The sequence below is a fragment of the Haliotis rubra genome, unplaced genomic scaffold (genome assembly GCF_003918875.1).
Source record: "Haliotis rubra isolate DU_JTF1 unplaced genomic scaffold, ASM391887v1 Scf420, whole genome shotgun sequence".
In the NCBI taxonomy this organism is placed as follows: Eukaryota; Metazoa; Mollusca; class Gastropoda; order Lepetellida; family Haliotidae; genus Haliotis; species Haliotis rubra.
Window position 1 is genome coordinate 44150 of NW_025767103.1, and position 21757 is coordinate 65906.

Consider the following 21757-nt stretch of genomic DNA (forward strand, 5'->3'; position numbering starts at 1 on the left):
ACATGTGTCAACCACGTCAGCGAGCCTGACCACCTGATCCCGTTAGTCGCCTCTACGACAAGCATGGGTTACTGAAGATCAATATTCTAACCCGACCTTCACGGGCGTTGTGTAACATGGAGCGTCACATACAAATATAGGTCCCAATAAGCATGGCAGATATAGTAACAGATATGGCATATATTGCACCTGTTTACCTGATATTTATAGGTATGTACACCTACATTCCATTTAGCCAACTACAATTAACTACGCGAAATATATGTAAACTATACCTGACATAAACAATACGTTGAAGCAGTAAAGGAATGCGAGCTTTGTACCCTTTGATCAGCCCTTTCCAAATAGTGAGTGAGTTTGGTTTGCGTCGCTTTTAGCAATGTTCCAACAATATCACGACGGGGAATACCAGAATGGGCTTTACACATGGTGCCCATGGAATCGAATGCCTTCGGCGTGACGAGCGAACGCTATAACCGCTAGGCTACCCCACTCCGGTGGTCCAAATAACAAGCATTTGCTCTCCCACACAGATGACAAACTCTGTGGGTTTTCGTCCAGCAAGATAATCAACCCAAACGTCAACAATGCTGCTAAGAAGGTAACCGGAAAAATTCAACAGAAGCCCCAGATTTCATCCCTTGGCAGGTCGTCCTTTGAATGTAGCTAAGGTAAGGAATTTGTTGGATTTGAGTTTACTCTGCAATACCGAATAGACGGTCCATTTTGATGGTAACGTCCTAGGGTTACGTCCCCTGTCACGTTATGATTGCATGAAATGTTCTCATACTCAATATGCTATTCACTGGTTGGGAATATTTAAGCCCTTCGGCTACAAGTAACAAAAAACATTGTCCCACACAAACGACACTTTAGTTAACACAAACCACTGACGTGTTCCAGGAGTTCCGTCCATTGTGGAGGTGTCTTAATAACAGACCGATACGTCCTCACTGCGGCACACTGTGTGTATGGTAGCCTCAATCTATCTACCATCAAGGTGGTGATGGGAACGAAGTCTTGCAAAGGTAAGAATGGGGAGAAGAGAGGTGTTGTTCGGTTTGTGACGCACCCAAGCTTATACAACTTTGAGTCTGGAGTTCGACTTTGCTATTCTGAACTGGAACGACCGGTCCGGAACCCTCTCCGAGTCTATCTACCCGATTTGTCTACCTACCCTGAAAGTCTGGTCGAGCATCACAACTGGCCAGATGGCTATTGTATCCGGTTGTGGCAGCGATTCCCATCGCCGTCTCCCCGGACCGGCTGCGTATGGTAGACATCCCTCTTGTATCAGAGAGAGAGAAGTGTAAGGAAGAGCAGGAGAGGAGCAATAGAATCTTTCAGACGACATGTTCTGTGCCGGTTACAACAGCGACAACATCGGGGACGCGTGTGAAGGGGATAGCGGCGGGCCAATGGCTGTGAGAGTGGACAACCACTGGACTGTTATTGGACTGGTGTCGTTCGGTCGAGACTGTGCCAAGAATGGCAGTTACGGTTTCTACGCCAATGTGTCTCACGCCCTACCCTGGATACAGACCTTTGCAGGTATGATTTAGTCAAACCTCTACGTCAGTGAAAATAGTGTAAACGTTACCTGCTTCCAGGTCGTGGTATTCAAAGAAGGCACGGTTGTGTAGCCTTCCGGGACCAGGTTCTACAACGATATTGTAATACATTATGTTCTATTTGTCTTGGTAGTGTTATGCTGGTGGTTTTGGATGGAGCCAAAACTACAAGTATGCCGAAGACGGTAATAAAAAGATCCAACCACGGCATATCACTTAAGAAACTGTGTTTTTCACACAAGTATTGTGACTATTAATCTTATTATAATTATCATTATTTAGGATCATGTGGTAAAACCCGGTTTATCGATGAGAACTACAGTACTGGAAGGATTATCAACGGACACGATGCCCTTCCAAATCAGTTCCCATGGAGTGTAGCATTGGTCAATGCAGCAACCAAGAACCTGCAGTGTAGTGCCACCATCATCAGTGACTCGTGGCTCCTTGACAGCCTCGACACTGCTTTGAAGAGTAATGTGTCATTAAATGCCTACCTTCATAGTCGTAGTTATTGCGATAAAATACTGTGTTTATTGTGTAATGCCACACTCGGCAATATTCTATCTATATGACGGCAGTCAGTAAATAATCGAAACTGGACCAAACAATCCAAGGGTTGACATTATGAGCATCGATGTACACTATTTCAATGCGATGACATTTCAGCCAAGTCAGCGAGATAGATCACCAGGTCCCGTTAGTCGCATCTCACGACAAACATGGGTCGCTGAAGATTCTTACCTGGATCTTCAATGGCCATATGATAGGCTATAGTTCAACCTATACCAACAAGCAGTAAACATTAAACCTTGAATTGATATTACCTCTTAGCATCAGTGGTTACGTTGTTCTATTGGGTCATCTGTTGTACTATTGGGTCATCTGTTGTACTATTGTACCGTAACGCCGGGCACGAATGGTCGCCCGTTGTGCCGTAAATCGCCTTGCAAGTTGCGTACCTTATGCAGACCGGAAATTGGAGATTATGGAACCAAATCCCAGTTTGCTATCACCATGCTTTTGTGTTTCATCTCGTCATTTCGAGCTTTCCGCCCAAATTTACCGCACACAACGCAATGTTTCTGGAATATTGCCTAAAGCGGCGTAAAACTCACTCGGTCATTATATTATAACCTCGTTTCACAAGCGACGTTACCATTTCAAATCTCTGTTAGACTCCAATAATATTTTGATTACATGCAAGAGTAATTGATCTGGCGATTCAGGATTCGAATCCGGCTTAAGGGACATTAATAATAACAAAATATAGATATGCACACTGTCACGTACTTAAGTAAACACTACAGAAGAATAGGTTTTTAAAACTTTATTCCTTCCCCTTAATATATATTTAAACCCCGATAACTTCTAAATGTAAACTAATTCTGAAAGTTTAGCAACTAAGTTACCTTTACTACCTAAATTAACTGTACATACATTTCTGGCCCACCTCTAATATTACTAATATTCTCCTATAAACAATATTACCACTATACTAATACAAATGTTTTTCACAAACACTAATATTTATGGTGCTGATCTAATACCCAACAATGCTACTAACTATATCAATACCCTAATACCCACACTAATATAAGCAAGGACTATACACAGAATTGTATACAAAAGAAATTACACAAACAAGTGTGAGTGAGTGAGTTTAGTTTTAAGCCGCATTCAGCAATATTCCAGCTTTATGGCGGCGGTCTGTAAAATAATCGAGTCTGACCAGACAATCCTGTGATCAACAGCATGAGCACTCAATCTGCTAATTGGGGAACCGATGCCATGTGTCAACCAAGTCACCCGGATCCCGTTAGTCGCCTCTTACGACAAGCATGGGTTACTGAAGATCAATATTCTAACCCGGATCTCTCACAGGTGGAAACAAACAAGAAGGAAAACTGATATCCACTGTCTTCCAGATGATGTACAACGGAATTATATATACCATCTTACAATGTCTCATGTTACTAAGACCCGTGAAGATCCAGGTTAGAATTGGCGTTCAGTAACCCATGCTGATCGGTGGTCAGACTCACTGACTTGTTGACACATGTCATCGTATCCCAATTGTATAGATCGTTGCTCATCACTGGATTGTCTGGTTCAGGTTCGATTACTTTCAGACCAGTATTTGTTTTCCAATAAACTCCCCAGTCTTCCTGGTCACGCTTCCTTGAATCTAACCCTGTTCCCACAGTATTACCGGATAGTATCTAACAATAACCCCTCAAAGTCCAACAGCCAAATCTAACACTACATCTATCTGAAGTCCCATTCCCTAATACATATAAACAAAATCATCCGTGGTCTTTACACGCGTAATATCTGTGACTGTTAAGGATGTTCTTTGCCATTCTGTATATTCTTTATCTACAGGCTGTCAGTCCGTCAAAGACAAAACTTGCACTCCTTCCCTGGGAGTTTAAAGTTGAAGACAGACCAAAACAGGACAGAACATGGGTTAAAAAAAGCAATCTTACGTAAGTTGGACGATGTAAATGTTTTGCTTTTGAAAGTGCAAAAACACTATTCATTCATGAACAAGTTTTTTCTCTCGCTATGAGATCTCTTGCTTAAATCTAAACATTATGGGTTGAAGCAGATGAAGACGTCACCATCCTATCAGGACTGATTTCGGTTGGACGAGCAGGTGCTATGATATCGACATTTCTGTTTTGCAGATAACAGTGAAGATCTAGCCTTGGTTAAAGCGGACCCTATAATTGTTTAACGATGCTGTCCAAGCAGCGTGTTTGCCTGCTAAGGATGATACCATTGAACCAGGGACGGAGGGCGTGGTGTCGGATGGGGAAGACATCACTTGATAGTGAAGGTAAGATGTTAAACTTTCTAATTTCTACTTTGTCTGAGACTTTACAGAAAAATATGTACCTTCTCGACATCACCCATTATATTACAAGACACATCAGTGATGTCATTCTCTTGTCTTTACGAACGTTTTTCATGTCGATGTTATCTTGAAACCACATTACAGTTTACATACACATGTAATAGACGAGCTATTGAGCGATATTGGAATAAGCCTTGAACCATGTATTGTAAAGACGATCTTCTTAACAGGAGTATGTCGTCATTTGGAATCTCCGTCGTGATATTGCTGGAATACCATTAAAGCGACGTAAAACTTTAATTCAAACCTGGATTGCTTTCAATTCCTTGAAATAAGTCTTCCTTTGGGGTACTTAAGCATTTTTTCACAGGAAAAAAGTTTTGAGCTTTATTTTTTTTAAACAAAAACCTTTGACGTTGTGGCATGCAGTGGTGCGGATTACGTCCCTTCCTGAAACTATGTCACTGGTGGTTTACCTATCATGCCCTGCAACTCCTCTTTGGAGGTGGAAGGTTTACTTCAAGGAATTGAAACTTCCAGGTTTAGGTAAATCGTCTTCAGAAGAAGTCTCCCTAGTACTCTAGCATGAATACAAACTCCCAGATATAAGTAATGTTAGTGGTCTATATAGCAACAACCAAAACAATGGTAAGTATGAAGGTAACGCTTACCTGATGGCTCTACAGACGACTCTAGGGAGGCTGTCTATGGGCCACCGAGGTGCTCATGGGATATTGTATAGCAATATAACGTGACCTTAGAGTCAAATACACCCACCCCGACGTAAACATACTGGTAATGGTACTATCTTGTTACCAAAATTATTATTCTTTTAACATTTCAGCTACCACGTCAAACCACCTGCTGTACATAATGGTGTCTCTTCTGAACACCACCCAATGCAAGAGTGAGTGGGACTATTACGTTAAAGACAACAATGTGTGCTTTAAGGCTAGGGACACCACCTCCGAGACAGCCTCTGGGGACAGCGGCAGTGGCCTCATCGTCAAACACACAGGTAGCACATATTTATATTACACCTTACTGACTCCGACCGTCCCCAGTTGCACAAATGAGTACCGTGTCATATGCTGCCCTGTCACATATCTGTATTGTCTGTGTTATTTATTGATGACGTATCTTTGGCAGGCATGAAACTAACACTAGTGACTGTTACCGCAGATTTGACGATTGATTGTTTGAATGATATATGTTTGAAGAAACTAAATTTACAGAAAGCAAAACAGCTGTAACTATGGCCTATATGTTTTAACTCTATACGTCTGTACACGTGCAAACGAGAAAGGAGATTGTATGAAGAAATACATGTCTAATAAGCTAGGCAAGAATATATTGATACAGCCAACGTATTGATTAATCCATATTCAGATATGGATTGCTGACGTCAGGTAACTCTACTTGATACATTACACCGAAACAGATTGCCTTGGGCTTAAAGGAACCTTGGGCGGTGAAAAGTATATGAAACGATGGCGAAAACAAAGAGATGCCACCATGGGTTCACAATGAGGGTCAGGATGTCATGAACATCTAAATGCCCTTCTGAGTACTCACTTTAGGAATAACTTCATTTTGCAGCAAAGCTTTAATGTCTCGCCCTTAGACGTTTCATATGTAATTGACTCAGCACGATTCTGCATGAGACTGAGCATGATCGGTAATGCCCGTCCACCAGCAGAAACCCATTTCATATGAACATATAACATCAATGCCAGAGAATAACCAGTCTCCATTATCATACTGTCAGCAGAGTGTGGTAAAATAGCGCCATACATATCATTAAACAAATTCTAATAATTTTTGTGAACGTTGGTCTCGTTAATAACCATAGTTTTTTCTGCTTTGAAAGAGCTCTTTTGCACATTCAAAACCACATTCAGTCCAATCAAGCATGAAGGCATTGGAGGCCAGAGCTCTGGGGTCTGGAATGCGAGAGCAGAAGGTCGGAATCTGGTGTGTCCCCCCAGACGCAAACAGTTCGTAAAACAAACCGGGTCTAGCATTCCCCGAGACAGGACATCAGCTCGGACATTCTCCAACCCCAGGAGGTATACCTGAGTTACTGAAACATTGTACTGATCGTACCAGGAGGAACTGCCATGTTTCCCAGGGGCGCGATGGCGAGACCGTGCCCCCATGCTTCAGAATATAGGTCATCGCCGTTGGATGTCCACCTCTAGACGAACCGTCTGGTTTCGAACCTGCTATTTGAAGCATTTAAATACCCGTCTGCCAACTCTCAGCTCCAACACATTGATGTGTAAGCGAGTCTCCGTCTCAGACAAAAGGCTGGAAGCTGTGAGCCTGCTCATGATGCAGCGTCAGGTGACAGCAGCATCCCCTGGACCTGACAGACAGGGCCAGTACCATCATCAGTTTGGTGAACACTCTCGGAGCCGTAGCGAGACCGAACCGGAGCACCTTCAACAGGCAGTGCACCCCGTCGAAGTAGGACTTGAGGTATCTCTTGAACAAAGGGTGCACCGTGATATGAAGATACGCATCTTTCAGATCGATATATGTTAGCCAATCTCCTGGCTGAACAGATCACTGAGCGCAGTGTCTCCATCTTGAAGGAAGGTATGTCTATGGAGGCGGTTTAGACCCCTGAGACCCCTGGGTCTTTTTAGGGACCAGGAAATCCGTCAAGTACATGCCATCTGTTTCCTGTCCCGATGGCACGACCTTGACCGTGGCCTTGTCTAGCAACGCCATGATTGTAATAACTCCGGCTGCTCTGTCATATGGCCCTCCCTTAGCGTGGATGGGACCCAGGGGTTTGTGGTAACGCTCTCCCAGTCCCGTAGTAAGTGGGAGAGTCGGCTGAGTCAATTAAACCACAATAAATATATACCATATCAACCTGTCGTCGAAGGACAGTAAAAATACAAGAATATCACAGATTTGGTTAAAAACTTGTATGTTGTACTAAAATCTATGACTGCAGAAAACAATACAAAATAAAATAACAAGCTACTGATCGCCAGCAACTGAAGGTAGATCACCATACCAGGGACCATGGGGACTTACAGTACTCTTACTTTCTGCATGGACCCCAGCTGGATTTACACCATCCCCTCAGGTGTTGGCGATATTGCAGAAATTTAGCCGATCATTAAAAGAACAACTATTCTACTATTAAATTCTCACCCTTGAAGATCATATGATGGTTTCTTAGGACGCAGGGTAAGAGGCGTCCTGGGCAGGAGAGCGGGCTGAAGGTGTTGCTCCCTACAAGAGCCTTGACTCCTTGTAAGGTGCAGTGGCCTCCACGGCCTCCTTGACAATATGATCCGATCCCGGAAAGAGGGTAGCACCATCATAGGAAGGGCCATCAGATTGTCCTTGTGCTGGACCTGATAGCTGGAGTAGCTCAGTCACAGCTGGAACATGCCCATCACACACAGTGCCCATTAACCCAGCCGTTGCAGCGCGTAGAGCGTCCTTGGCCAGGTGAGCCCCAAACTCGTCGAGTTGTCTCTGAAGGATGGTGCCAGGGAACGAGTCCCTGTCATACTTCCGAGACTGCGCCCGACCCGACTGCAGAGCAGCCAGGTAGGCACTGTGTACTGCCACCCGCAGTTGCTGCAAAAGCAGTGCCCGCTGGTCTCCGGGAGGACCGAAGCAATTAGATTGCGGACCTCCCCGAGCGCAGAGGCGAAGTGGAAGACCTCGGCTTCCTCATCGCTGTTGTCCACCTCATGCTCCTCCTTCAACTTGCCTCCCCTCGCCAGAGGTCCCCAATGGGGCCGGTGATAGGATGGGTGATGGAGATAAGAGTGGAAGGGGGAGCAACATGGCCACTTCCTTGCTGGAAAAAGAATGAGGGTTAACTTATAACATGAAAAACAGAGTAATCATGTGTCGATGTGTAAGTGTGTAATGAATGACCGAGAACAGAGGAAGAGATAAGTCCTCCGCCTTCAACCGCTAAGGGGAATCACTCTCTTAAGGGGATTACACTGCTCACGGTGTTGCATACCACAACTAACAAACGTTTATTTTTTAAATGTTAAAAACATTTTAACCCTGTCATTAAGATATGTTCCCGAGAAAAGCTAGAGTACCCCAAGGAAGACTACTTCTGAAGAGGAATCCAGTTATATGCAGCCGGTCTGTAAATAGCCGAGTTTCGGCCAGACAATCCAGTGATTGACATCATGAGCGTAGATCTACGCAACTGAGATACGATGACATGCATCCACCTAGTCATCGAGCCTGACCACCCGATTCCATTATTCACCCGGTTCGCCAAGCATGGGTTGCCGAATACCAATCCGGATGTTCGCGTGTTCCTTTACTTTCTCTTAGAAGGGTTAGATGTGTAGGTAAGGTCGCCATGCTGAGAAGCTCGCAGGTCGTAACTGACCATAGTGTGGACGTGGATAGTGAGTCAGACTCGCTGACTTGGTTGACACTCATGGTATCCCAATTGCGTAGATAGATGCACATGCTGGATTGTCTGTCCAGACTAGATTAATTACTGACCGCGGCCATACAGCTGGAATATTGCTGAGTTCGGCGCTAAATACAACAAACAAACGAAACTACTGACACACATACTGTGAAATGGTCTGCCTGTTATTGAACTTCTGACCTTTAAAATACAGTTAAAGGTTAATTTAATTATTGACACGTGGCGACAACAATATTTGATCACATCGTGTGTGTTCTCGCTGTATCATAAACCAAAATATGATTATGCTCAACTTTGTGTTTGTTAGCAATCGCCAGAAGGAAGCACTGATAAAGTGTATGCCTCATGAATAGAGCAATTGTCTCCCTAGACTCAACAATACAAGTCAAGGGGTTGTGGCTCTTGCAGGTTTACAATATAGCTGTGAAAACCAGAATTGTAACGAAGTACTTACGAATGTACAAATGTACGCTGCGTGTTCATATGGTAGGTTGACAGTTTCGGAGCTCTTGATGTACATTGCGTTGCCTTTTCATTCAGATACCAACACTCTGATGGCAGTGTACGCCGGAGGCTCTCCCGGTCACAACATATCTGGCGTGTATACGAACATCAAACCCTTCGTTCCTTGGATCAAGAGGGAAATGGGATGGAAGTCGGTGTGAATTATGCTAATTGCGTTATATACGTTTGTATATGACGATGTCCTGTTATATAATGGGACACACTTCCGGTAATACTAGATCGTGTATGTCAGGACAGGTGTCAGGTGTTGAAGTACCTGTCGTTTCACTGGTATACTAAAACAAATTTACAAATTATCATCTGAATCACTGTCAAGGCAATGTCGAGGTTGAATCAGGGTCTAGGTTACATCAAGGTCTAGATTGAATCACTGCCTAGACTGCGTTTTTTGTCAGTATTCAAGGATGTCAGCTTGCGGAAATATTAGCTAATGATAGCCATGTCAGCAGAAACCCAAAAGCGTATATTCTGCAGGTCATATATCTGTGTCTTATGCGGATTTTCATTTGTTGTGAGATCAGTGTTGGCGACCGGTGAAGAGTTAATCCATTTTGTAAGTCCCGCCGAACCCTAAATAGTAGCCGTTGTCCGACTGGTTAAATCCGTTCTGTCGTCACGCGTTTAATTGGAAGGTCATAGGTCGCTCAAAGGTTACCTGACGCGACCTTCCACAGGGTTTTGTTAGATTCAGTATAGCAGTGTAACGAATAATACTGAGCCTAAGTTTACTTAGACTGCTGCCTAGACAGAATATTGTCTATATATTGAATCATTTAGGTTGATTCATGGTGTAGCTTGGATCACGGTGTAGGTTACATCACAGTCTAGGTTGAATCATGGTGTAGGTTGAATCACGGTGTAGGTTACATCACAGTCTAGGTTGAATCACGGTGTAGGTTACATCACTGTCTAGGTTGATTCACGGTGTAGGTTACATCACAGTCTAGGTTTCTTCACGGTGTAGGTTACACCACAGTCTAGGTTGAATCACGGTGTAGGTTACATCACAGTCTAGGTTGAATCACGGTGTAGGTTACATCACAGTCTAGGTTGAATCACGGTGTAGGTTACATCACAGTCTAGGTGTCTTCACGGTGTAGGTTACATCACAGTCTAGGTTGAATCACGGTGTAGGTTACATCACAGTCTAGGTTGAATCACGGTGTAGGTTACATCACAGTCTAGGTTGAATCACGGTGTAGGTTACATCACAGTCTAGGTTGAATCACGGTGTAGGTTACATCACAGTCTAGGTTGAATCACGGTGTAGGTTACATCACAGTCTAGGTTGAATCACGGTGTAGGTTACATCACACTCTAGGTGTCTTTACGGTGTAGGTTACATCACAGTCTAGGTTGAAGCACGGTGTAGGTTACATCACAGTCTAGGTTGAAGCACGGTGTAGGTAACATCACAGTCTAGGTTGAATCACTGTGTACGTTACATCACAGTCTAGGCTGATTCAAGATCAAGGTTATATCACATCTCACCGAGGCAAGGGAATTACTTGAACAGAAAAGTCCTTGACGAACTAGGCTGAAACTCCTTGGGTGTATTTTGGTTGGATTAATGAGTCTTAATGCATATTCCAATCATAAAATCGCGAAACGAAATCATGGTGGATGATGTGTAGATTTTGACTGATTGCAGGATTGCAAAACATATGTTCTGTTAACTGGGAGTTGACATCCACGATACAACGTAATTCCAGTTTAGTTCGTAAAGGCTAGAAACTAAACCTCTGTGGGTTGGTTATCTTTCCATCCTTCTATATGCATATGTGTCTATATAGAACCATGGTCTATGCTGATTCACGGTTTCAAGTAAAATCATGATCTAAGGTGATTCACGGTCTATGTTGATTTATGGTCTGCGCTGATTCACGGTTTATGTAAAATCACGGTCTATGCTGATGAAAAGTCAACGTTAAGTCAATGTCTGTGTAGATTAATTATCTGTATGTATTCACGATCTATATTTGAAATACTTTGCTGGATTACTGTCTGAGCTGATTCATGTCTATGATCATTTATGGTCTGTATCGATTCACGGCCTATGTTGAATCACGACCCGTGTTGAATCACAGGCAATGTTCAATCTGTGTCTTTGTTTAATCACTTTGTATGTTTTTTCTTATATTACAAGAATTCTTGATATTTTCATTTCCGATACATTGATGCTTTGTTAGTAACCGCATGTTAAGACTGAAAATACTTCCATGCTAATATATACATATGGTATGAAATCCCTAAATACCATGCTTCGTTCATGTTGTGTTCTCATTGTGATTGGGCTGGCATCAACATCTACTGTGAATAACGGGTTGGATAAAAGGAATCTTCGAAAGATGAACCACAGATCGAATTCTAATCAACATTTGTCTGATGATTGACTTCAGTCATCATCCAACAACATCATTAACGACCCGCCGACAGTGTCATGCACAATGTCACCATCCGACATCATCAGCGACATTAGGGCAGTGACATGCACGTTATGTGTCACCAATAATTCAAGGTGAACGTATTTGCAAAATATCCAACTGTGAAATCTCAAACATTCTTCAAACGTTAGTAAATGAGTCAAGTTTTATGCTACTTTCTGTAATATTTCAGCAATATCACAACGCAACACATGTTATATATCGGAGTACACTTTTATCAGTAAAGTTCAGAATCTAGTATCTAGTACTGTTAAGGGATGATCCGGACTTATATTCTCAGTATGGCGCCTAATCGCCGGCACACACACTGTATCCAGTTTTGGAATCGAACAGGGCCCTTGGGTGTGATGGTCGAACGCTTTAACCACGAGGCTCCCCGACCGCTCCCTTAATCTTTAAACACAATATGATTTAAATATATTGATGTATGATACAAATATAATAGGATATGTCATGCATAAATTATATCTGAATGACCAACAGGGCCCTTATCGTGAAATATGAAATATACTACCCGAAAGAACTCAACACTGGATTCAGTAGTAAATCTGTCATTAACATATTGTGGTTCACAATGTAGAATTGAGTCCTGTCGAATAATAACAAAAAATAATAATAATAAAAAGCACTGAATTTATTTCCCAAACAAACATAAATATCTGAGATCTGTTCGGAGAGTTCCGATCCATTTCATAGAGCTAACTAATTGTTGGTAATTGTGATGACTTCTTGCTAAAGCTAAACATCATTCTTTATACAGCTATACATCATGGCAGTTCTACCGTGACTAAACAGTTACAAGTGTGTGCCAATATGGCACTACTGTGACAATGTGTGCAAATGTCTTGGCACTGTTTACGCAGAACTTAGGTCAACAGTGTTGTTTAATCTTGGTCGGCAGCGTTGAAGCTTCTTCATTGAGTGACAAATGTATACAGTCGTGTATAATGTTTATCTACAATATCCTCGCATGACGGATGACCTGGTCCATGACTGAGCGCCGTCCCCACCTCGGTTACCCGAGCAATGTGGTCATGCATATGAAGCAACCATATAATCACAACCACCTACACGTCCACACAAGACACTACGACTGCGTGAAATGACATTGTAATGCACTTTATTGGAACAAGTCGAGACGTGCAACCCATGTGATGAAATCATTAACATTAATCAAGCGCTTAAAGGGGACGTAACATTTACATACGAATTACATAAGGAAATGTCACCAATTTTTCTTCCCGTTGTGACATGATGTAACAATGGCATTCCCATTACAAATCACCGATGAGGGTGTACGTTTCTCTGGGGTCAAGTAAATGAGCCTGGCCCGTCTGAAATCATGCCTCTAGGATCTCGGTAATGACGTACCAGCATATAGGGCATCTTAATTTTGTCGTCTCAAGTAACAGGCTGTTTTAATGATGAAAGCTTAAGACCGCTTCAGTTTACGTGTGAAAACCAAGAAACATGCCGAATGAGTGCGTTGTCTTAAAGAAACAGGCCGTCTCACTGGTGACGTTGACAGAAAGAGACCGTTTCGGTGTTGACGTCGCAATATCCAGGCTGTGTCAGAGACGTTTCAAGAAACCTGATGTCTCTGTAGGGACGTCTCAACGTATGATCTACCGCACTCTATGCCAAACATGAGCAATGGATGAAATATTCACAGAGATACAAACGATATAAATAATATTTACATTGATAAGAAATTTTGTCTATATTAGGACGGCATTGCTTATTTACATTATGTACATAACTGTCGCAAAGAGGCAAAACATAATAAAGATATCACTGTAACATCACGTGATATCACTTCAACCGTTCGTGTTGATATTACTTCTACTCATGATATAACCACAACATAACCGTACGTAATATCACTAGGACTGTATGTGATATCAGCACATGAATAACGAATCTTTAAGTGAATTCTTCATTTTTCATTTAGGGCTGTTTGAGAACACGATCATTGGACAAAAGCGAATACGTTAGATGTTTCCAAATACTGCCGGTGTCAAGCCCTTCACGTCTTGTCGCGGCTGCTGACCGTGGTTGGTGTTGCGGCAACGTCTTCCACGTGACGACGACTTCGCACTGATGGGCAGTCTGTCACGTTGGAGGTTAACACCGACAACTTCAACGAGTGCATATTCATCAACTTCAGAGCTAGCAACCACAACAAGACAGGATGTACTGACGCTGATCGTTGTAAAGTTTTAACGTTCGTTATTTGCTTCGTAGTCTCAGAATAAGATGGATTGGCCCACAATCCTGGCATTTAGGTTCACGATTTGGAAACCATTTAAGGTTTAAATAGTACAGATATTGTGAAAAATAACTCTCTGACCATAAAACAAGACTCTAATTTTTTTAGCAGTAAATGTTCCCGAATAGTTGTCAACGTGAAACCGTGTCACCATTGCCATCATTTCACATATTATACCGATTATACATGACAGTCGGTCTCCAGCAACAACTCAAATCAACAATGGTGAAAGCCAACATACGCTATATGCGTTAACTGATCAACAACTTGAACGCCTCCCCCCACCTCGAATAATGCTTAACTGAAACATTATTATAAAATCACAATACTAAATATTGATATTCAAGATACTAATAATATTTGGTCATTTTTTTATAAAGTACATATATTTTACTACAGGAAAGAGACATAACACACAAAACATACTGCGTTCATCAACTCCCCAAATTCCATATTCTCTATCAGTTTGTTTCTGTTAAATACTGTTTTCGTTAAAACTGTTTTCGATGAGTCTATATATTACTATATCGTCAACTGTCACGGTCTGCCCTGGATGTGTGGAGATGATATTCTTCAATATATTCTGCTCGACTGTCTACACTGTAATGAAAGAAATGACTTGATTCTCAAGTTTGATGAAACCGTTACTAATGACACGTTCGTAACCATGACAACTGACAATGCGTGCAAGGTGCGCGGTCCGTGTGGTTCAAAGTGATGGTTGTCTAATGTCAGTCAAAATAATAGTCATCCTTTATCCGGCGGCACAGACACAGGGCAAACGTCATCCCTAGGACCTGAAAGATTAAGAATGAGGAATGTCATGCGGAAAACGGCAATGTATTTGTTTTATATGATGTGTAGGTGATTACCTCTGTTCAGGAGATATTCTAGCTGTTATGTAATAACAGAGGCAAATCGTGCTCACTTCGCTTTTACTACTACTACTTACACACTCCTGCTGCTGCTACTACTGCTGCTACTACCACTGCTGCCACCACTACCTGCCATTACTACTTCTACTACTATTACTACTACTTCTACTAGTATTACTACTGCTACTACTACTACTCACAACTGGCATTACTACTACTACCACTGCTACTACTACTACTATACTTCACTACCACTTGGCCATTACCACTATTACTACTTCCACCACTACTATCACTACTACTCACTACCACTACTAGTATTACCACTACTTCTACTAGTATTACTACTGCTACTACTACCGCTACTACTACTACTCACTAGCATTACCACTACTACTACCGCTGCCACTGCTATTACTACTACTCCTACTACTATTACTACTACTTCTACACCACTATTACTACTACTACTGCTGCCACTAGCATTACTACTGCTACTACTACTGCTGCTACTACTACCGCTACTGCTGCTACTACTATTATTACTACTTCTACTAGTATTACTACTGCTACTACTACTGCTGCTACTACTACTGCTGCTACTACTACTACTGCTATTACTACTTCCTCTTCTACTATTACTACTACTTCTACTAGTATTACTACTACTTCTACTAGTATTACTACTACTACTACTCTACTAGTATTACTACTACTACTACTACTACTGCTACTACTACTACTACTGCTATTACTACTTCTACTACTATTACTACTACTACTATTGCTACTACTACTACTACTGCTACCTCTGTCCCGTGAAGATCCGGGTTAGAATTGGTTCAGCAACCCATTTTTGCCGTAAGAGGCGACTAACGGGATAGGTGACTTGCTTGACACATGTCATCGTATCCCAATGACGTAGAGTGAGTCAGTTTAGTTTTACGCCGCACTCAACAATATTCCAGCTATATGGCGGCGGTCTGTAAATAGTCGAGTCTGGACCAGACAATCCAGTGATCAACAGCATGAACATCGATCTGCGCAATTGGGAACCGATGTGTCATCCAAGTCAGCGAGCCTGACCATCCGATCCCGTTAGTCGCCTCTTACGACAAGCATAGTCGCCTTTTGTGGTAAGCATATGGGTTGCTGAAGACCTATTCTACACCGGATCTTCACAGGTCCCAATGACGTAGATCGATGTTTATGATGTTGATCATTTGGTTGTCTGGTCCAGACTCGATTATTGACAGACCGCCGCTATACTACTACTACTACTACTACTACTACTACTACTACTACTACTACTATTGTTGTTGCTGCCACTACTTGGTCACGTATATAGCTCAATCTCCACACTGAGTATAGTATAAGTGCACGACATTGATATTGCTCCCATTACCCTTACCATCAACGCGGCAACACCTACGCCGACCCCACCAAGTATCCGGGCGTTACTAGCGAGGAAAGCAAAAAACTTCGTGTAGCATCCCTGAAACAAAATTCGCAAATTAACGACATCAGTCAAAAGATAATGACCAATTAAGCACAAAATCCAACAGTACAAGTTAATGTCTTGAGTTATCAAATAAATCGATGTATTGTGGCGTGGTCCAGTGTTAACGAGGTGCAGTAGGGATTAACTGTTTGAACGTCAGGCTGAAGACCCGGGTTCGATTGCCCACCTGGGTACAATGTGGGGAGCCCATTTCTGGTGATATTGCTGGAAAATTGCTAAACACGGCTTAAACCCATACTTACTCATACACACAGTCTGTCTCACAGCCCCTTATCCGTATAATTTTTCCTACAGCCTAGCCCGCCCTACAATGCTAAAGCCCCAAATGAAGCAAGTCTAGATTTCCCCAGGTTCTGAATCTCGAGACTCTCTGGGGCTCTTTTTCAATTTAAATGGATCTATTTGTTACAATCAAAATTATATATATTCTGAGACTAAGCGTTAGTCTATCACACACTCAGAGTTAACGAATTAAGTCATAATCAGGTTTCATGTTAGTCATACCTCTGTAAACATCTGGTCGTTAAAGTTAATGTCCACAACGGGAGGCCCGACTGCTGGTGACAGCTTTGGGTAGTCCAGTCCTGTACATTTTGTCAGGTTCTCAGACATCTGTGTTTTACAGCAACTGTCGGGGATGTACCTTCTGATACCTGTGACAATAAACAAACATGTAACAGAGAACACGAGTCTCTCACACATCTGTGTTTTACAGCAACTGTCGGGGATGTACCTTCTGATACATGTGACAATAAACAAACACGTAACAGAGAACACGAGTCTCTCACACATCTGTGTTTTACAGCAACTGTCGGGGATGTACCTTCTGATACCTGTGACAATAAACAAACACGTAACAGAGAACACGAGTCTCTCACACATCTGTGTTTTACAGCAACTGTCGGGGATGTACCTTCTGATACCTGTGACAATAAACAAACACGTAACAGAGAACACGAGTCTCTCACACTTCTGTGTTTTACAGCAACTGTCGGGGATGTACCTTCTGATACCTGTGACAATAAACAAACACGTAACAGAGAACACGAGTCTCTCACACATCTGTGTTTTACAGCAACTGTCGGGGATGTACCTTCTGATACCTGTGACAATAAACAAACACGTAACAGAGAACACGAGTCTCTCAGACATCTGTGTTTTACAGCAACTGTCGGGGATGTACCTTCTGATACCTGTGACAATAAACAAACATGTAACAGAGAACACGAGTCTCTCACACATCTGTGTTTTACAGCAACTGTCGGGGATGTACCTTCTGATACCTGTGACAATAAACAAACACGTAACAGAGAACACGAGTCTCTCACACATCTGTGTTTTACAGCAACTGTCGGGGATGTACCTTCTGATACCTGTGACAATAAACAAACATGTAACAGAGAACACGAGTCTCTCAGACATCGGTGTTTTACAGCAACTGTCGGGGATGTACCTTCTGATACCTGTGACAATAAACAAACATGTAACAGAGAACACGAGTCTCTCAGACATCGGTGTTTTACAGCAACTGTCGGGGATGTACCTTCTGATACCTGTGACAATAAACAAACATGTAACAGAGAACACAAGTCTCTCACACATCTGTGTTTTACAGCAACTGTCGGGGATGTACCTTCTGATACCTGTGACAATAAACAAACATGTAACAGAGGACACGAGTCTCTCACACATCTGTGTTTTAGAGCAACTGTCGGGGATGTACCTTCTGATACCTGTGACAATAAATAAACGCGTAACAGAGAACACAAGTCTCTCAGACATCTGTGTTTTACAGCAACTGTCGGGGATGTACCTTCTGATACCTGTGACAATAAACAAACATGTAACAGAGAACACGAGTCTCTCACACATCTGTGTTTTACAGCAACTGTCGGGGATGTACCTTCTGATACCTGTGACAATAAACAAACACGTAACAGAGAACACGAGTCTCTCACACATCTGTGTTTTACAGCAACTGTCGGGGATGTACCTTCTGATACCTGTGACAATAAACAAACATGTAACAGAGGACACGAGTCTCTCACACATCTGTGTTTTAGAGCAACTGTCGGGGATGTACCTTCTGATACCTGTGACAATAAATAAACGCGTAACAGAGAACACAAGTCTCTCAGACATCTGTGTTTTACAGCAACTGTCGGGGATGTACCTTCTGATACCTGTGACAATAAACAAACATGTAACAGAGAACACGAGTCTCTCACACATCTGTGTTTTACAGCAACTGTCGGGGATGTACCTTCTGATACCTGTGACAATAAACAAACACGTAACAGAGAACACGAGTCTCTCACACATCTGTGTTTTACAGCAACTGTCGGGGATGTACCTTCTGATACCTGTGACAATAAACAAACATGTAACAGAGAACACGAGTCTCTCAGACATCTGTGTTGACAACACTTGTCAATGTGCCCCGTATGTCTATAGCATTTATGTATAACATACAAAGATGAATTACATGTATATATTTTGACAAGATATCCACCCACTGACCGGTCTAGAATCTGACCAGAAGCCGCCCCTTTCCCCGCCAATGTCTGCCGTTATCAATCCAGCTAATGCCCTCCCGCACCCCACACCGTGTCTACCGACTGTATATTCCAGATGTACCCTATATCATAAGTAATACACGCGTCAGGTAGATTATTTCCCGGCGTTGCTAGGCTACCTTTCACATTTTCCCTGAACAATAATAAATTTTCGGCCTAACGAGACCCCAAATTAGATCCCCAGCTCGCGCGTGCACAGCTATCTTGACCGTCTCACTCAAGGGTGAACGACAAGATATCCCACTTAGCTTCGCCCAAAGTCTGGCGTGATTTGTGGAGGAGAAACGGTAAATGTCAGTATTGATAACACAAGAGTTGGGGACTTGGCCGATAGCAAGAGGCGAATGTTTATCTGCAGTAGATATCCACTAGAATTATTGAAATCATTGCTATTATACGGTAAACGTGCAAAACCCATGCAGCTCCCTGACTAGGTATGTGTGCTCGAACCTGGATCAATCGCACCAATAGCTGAAAAAATGCGCGTTATCAGGGTATGCAGCACCCCCACCCCACCCCACCCCTAATTCGAAATATAAAGAAAATGAATAAAAAAAATTCGTCCGTCTCATAAACACACAGGTAAGACACGTCATACTGAGGACCTCGTCCGTCTCATAAACACACAGGTAAGACACGTTATACTGAGGACCTAGTCCGTCTCATAAACACACAGGTAAGACACGTTATACTGAGGACCTAGTCCGTCTCATAAACACACAGGTAAGACACGTTATACTGAGGACCTAGTCCGTCTCATAAACACACAGGTAAGACACGTTATACTGAGGACCTAGTCCGTCTCATAAACACACAGGTAAGACATTATACTGAGGACCTCGTCCGTCTCATAAACACACAGGTAAGACACGTTATACTGAGGACCTAGTCCGTCTCATAAACACACAGGCAAGACTCATTATACTGAAGACCTGGCCCGTCTCATAAGCATACAGGTAAGACACATTATACTGATGACCTAGTGCGTCTCATTCATAAACACACAGGTAAGATACAGCTGTGACGTAGTCCTTCTTTAAACACACAGGCAAGCTTATACTGAAGACCTGGTGTAAGCATACAGGTAAGACACATTATACTGACCTAGTGTCTCATTTTACACATGGATCTGAGCTGTTCTTTTGTGCCACAGTATCTGACGTGGTTGTTCTCCTTGTAGTAGGCCCAGGACGTCGTTGAGTTAATGCCACCATCCACTCCACAGCAGCCGAACTGAGAGAAAATTATAAAGATATTACACGTCGGTATTGTTCCTCTTGCTTTAGAATCGTTACATATGCACGGCCAAGTGGCTTGCTGCATTAGACGATTTAAGGGAAGATTTACGTCCCTTTGCAGTGTCAGGATCCGCTTGCCTATAGTTCTATCCGCTTTCACATAATAAAAGTCTTGGACGTCCGTCGATTTATGTTAAAATTTGTGATTTCAATACTGTTCGTGGGGTTTTAACCAAACTAAATCCTAACCCAGTCATTGTTAAACTTTATTCACATGCTACAAGACCCGTAAACTCTCTCTCGTAGAGCACTAAACAAGTTTATGGCTATCGTAGACTTCTCACGTTTAATCATTTCATTCCAAAGCTACAGATATAATGAGACTCAGAACGACGTATCCACAACAAAGTCTGCCTATGTAATCTGTCTGGGTTAGAGTGGGACAATCACAGATACAGCCAGGGAACCTGTCTTTCAGATAGTCTCATCATGTCATGGAAGTAATCATTCTTGTTGTGTTCCTTGCTGAGGAGAATACACTGAATTCTAATGTGCATAGCGCAGATGGCTTGGCAATATTTACATACGCGTGCTGCAAGGTTATAGAATATCATTTTAAGCAAGGCCCCTTTGTTTTAATGGATGAGACTTTCCTAGAACAAAACCCATGCCTTTGAAACGCAAACAGGACTTTTTGAGATATTCAGGCAGGAATCTGACTTTGAATAAACTTTTGGAATAACTTCCAGTTGCCTCCGGCATTCTGTCACGTTGACCAGGAACCATGTTCTAAGGTTGGTATGGCCTGACTTGTAAATATGTCAGGCTCTGTCTTTAAAATCACGTTACCTAGCAAGCATAGCGTATGACTCAGACGCAAACTCTTGATAATGTGACCTTTCGATTCAGTGAAAATATCGATCAATCTGTCCCCCATTTTGCCTGAGCGCCTGTGATATTTAACAGAATGTCAAGTGAAAGGAGAGTTCTTCAAAATTTGTCGTGTAATTTCGGGACAAATAGTTTTATATGTGTTGGCGGAACAGTGCCCTAACGACGTCCCGTACCCTTGGGTTGCCTTGACATGTACGTAAATACGTTTCATAAACGACCTTGTCCACAAGTCCAGGCTCTGGGTTGCTGAAAACTCACAATTTTTTGCATAAAATCCCATGCATTTGTTACTGGATCTTTTCCCGCCATGCCATAACTTGAGTTCAGTGACCGGTACAGCTCGTTTATCGTATGTTCGCCAATCTGGAAAGAGTAATTGTAATAATAACCAAAACAGTAGTTCAATTGAAATAAAATAGCTGAACTTGATAGAAATGCCGTTAACTTTGATTGTTCGTTTAACCATCGCTCATTCCTGTAAAACTACAAAATAACCCGTGGTTGCGTAATTTTGCGTGAACGCAAAAACGGCCGTCTGTGCGTTT

The 21757-nt window shown here is 42.4% G+C and overlaps 3 protein-coding genes across 8 annotated transcripts in view; 2 read left to right on the top strand and 1 right to left on the bottom strand.

Moving 5' to 3' along the window:
- Positions 1-1344: 1344 nt before the first annotated feature.
- On the top strand, positions 1345-2257 carry LOC124288603 (prothrombin-like). Its single transcript, XM_046725159.1, has 3 exons — positions 1345-1551; positions 1854-2045; positions 2241-2257. Exons 1-3 carry the CDS (start codon positions 1353-1355, stop codon positions 2255-2257), a joined length of 408 nt encoding a protein of 135 aa, XP_046581115.1. The 5' UTR covers positions 1345-1352.
- A 2073-nt stretch (positions 2258-4330) lies between these two features.
- On the top strand, positions 4331-10827 carry LOC124288594 (venom prothrombin activator trocarin-D-like). 6 transcript variants are annotated; one of them, XM_046725145.1, is made up of 4 exons: positions 4331-4413; positions 5276-5449; positions 9410-9738; positions 10376-10479. In XM_046725145.1, exons 1-3 carry the CDS (start codon positions 4347-4349, stop codon positions 9532-9534), a joined length of 366 nt encoding a protein of 121 aa, XP_046581101.1. In that variant the 5' UTR covers positions 4331-4346; the 3' UTR covers positions 9535-9738; positions 10376-10479. The 6 variants fall into 6 exon arrangements, 1 of the variants encoding a protein (XP_046581101.1); XR_006901478.1 differs by lacking the exons at positions 4331-4413; positions 5276-5449; positions 9410-9738 and adding exons at positions 9901-10341; positions 10512-10715; positions 10750-10827 and having other exon boundaries at positions 10376-10460; XR_006901479.1 differs by lacking the exons at positions 4331-4413; positions 5276-5449; positions 9410-9738 and adding exons at positions 9901-10307; positions 10512-10715; positions 10750-10827 and having other exon boundaries at positions 10376-10460.
- Positions 10828-12454: 1627 nt separating this feature from the next.
- LOC124288584 (tetraspanin-11-like) overlaps positions 12455-21757 on the bottom strand; it is an 83835-nt gene continuing 74532 nt past the window's right edge. Inside the window, exons 6-11 of the mRNA XM_046725135.1 lie at positions 21471-21575; positions 20210-20313; positions 18645-18871; positions 17009-17157; positions 16394-16477; positions 12455-14904 (exon numbers count right to left, since the gene is read on the bottom strand). Coding sequence (XP_046581091.1) covers positions 14839-14904; positions 16394-16477; positions 17009-17157; positions 18645-18871; positions 20210-20313; positions 21471-21575 — 735 coding nt within the window. The 3' untranslated portion in view covers positions 12455-14838. The remainder of the gene's footprint in view (positions 14905-16393; positions 16478-17008; positions 17158-18644; positions 18872-20209; positions 20314-21470; positions 21576-21757) is intronic.

Excerpts from the sequence above, each read along its gene's own strand:
- LOC124288603 (XM_046725159.1), top strand. The coding sequence starts at position 1,353 with ATGTTCTGTGCCGGTTACAACAGCGACAACATCGGGGACGCGTGTGAA. Across the intron at positions 1,552-1,853 it reads CTGGATACAGACCTTTGCAG|GATCATGTGGTAAAACCCGG; the intron begins GTATGATTTAGT and ends ATCATTATTTAG.
- LOC124288594 (XM_046725145.1), top strand. The coding sequence starts at position 4,347 with ATGATACCATTGAACCAGGGACGGAGGGCGTGGTGTCGGATGGGGAAG. Across the intron at positions 4,414-5,275 it reads GACATCACTTGATAGTGAAG|CTACCACGTCAAACCACCTG; the intron begins GTAAGATGTTAA and ends TTAACATTTCAG. Across the intron at positions 5,450-9,409 it reads CCTCATCGTCAAACACACAG|ATACCAACACTCTGATGGCA; the intron begins GTAGCACATATT and ends CTTTTCATTCAG.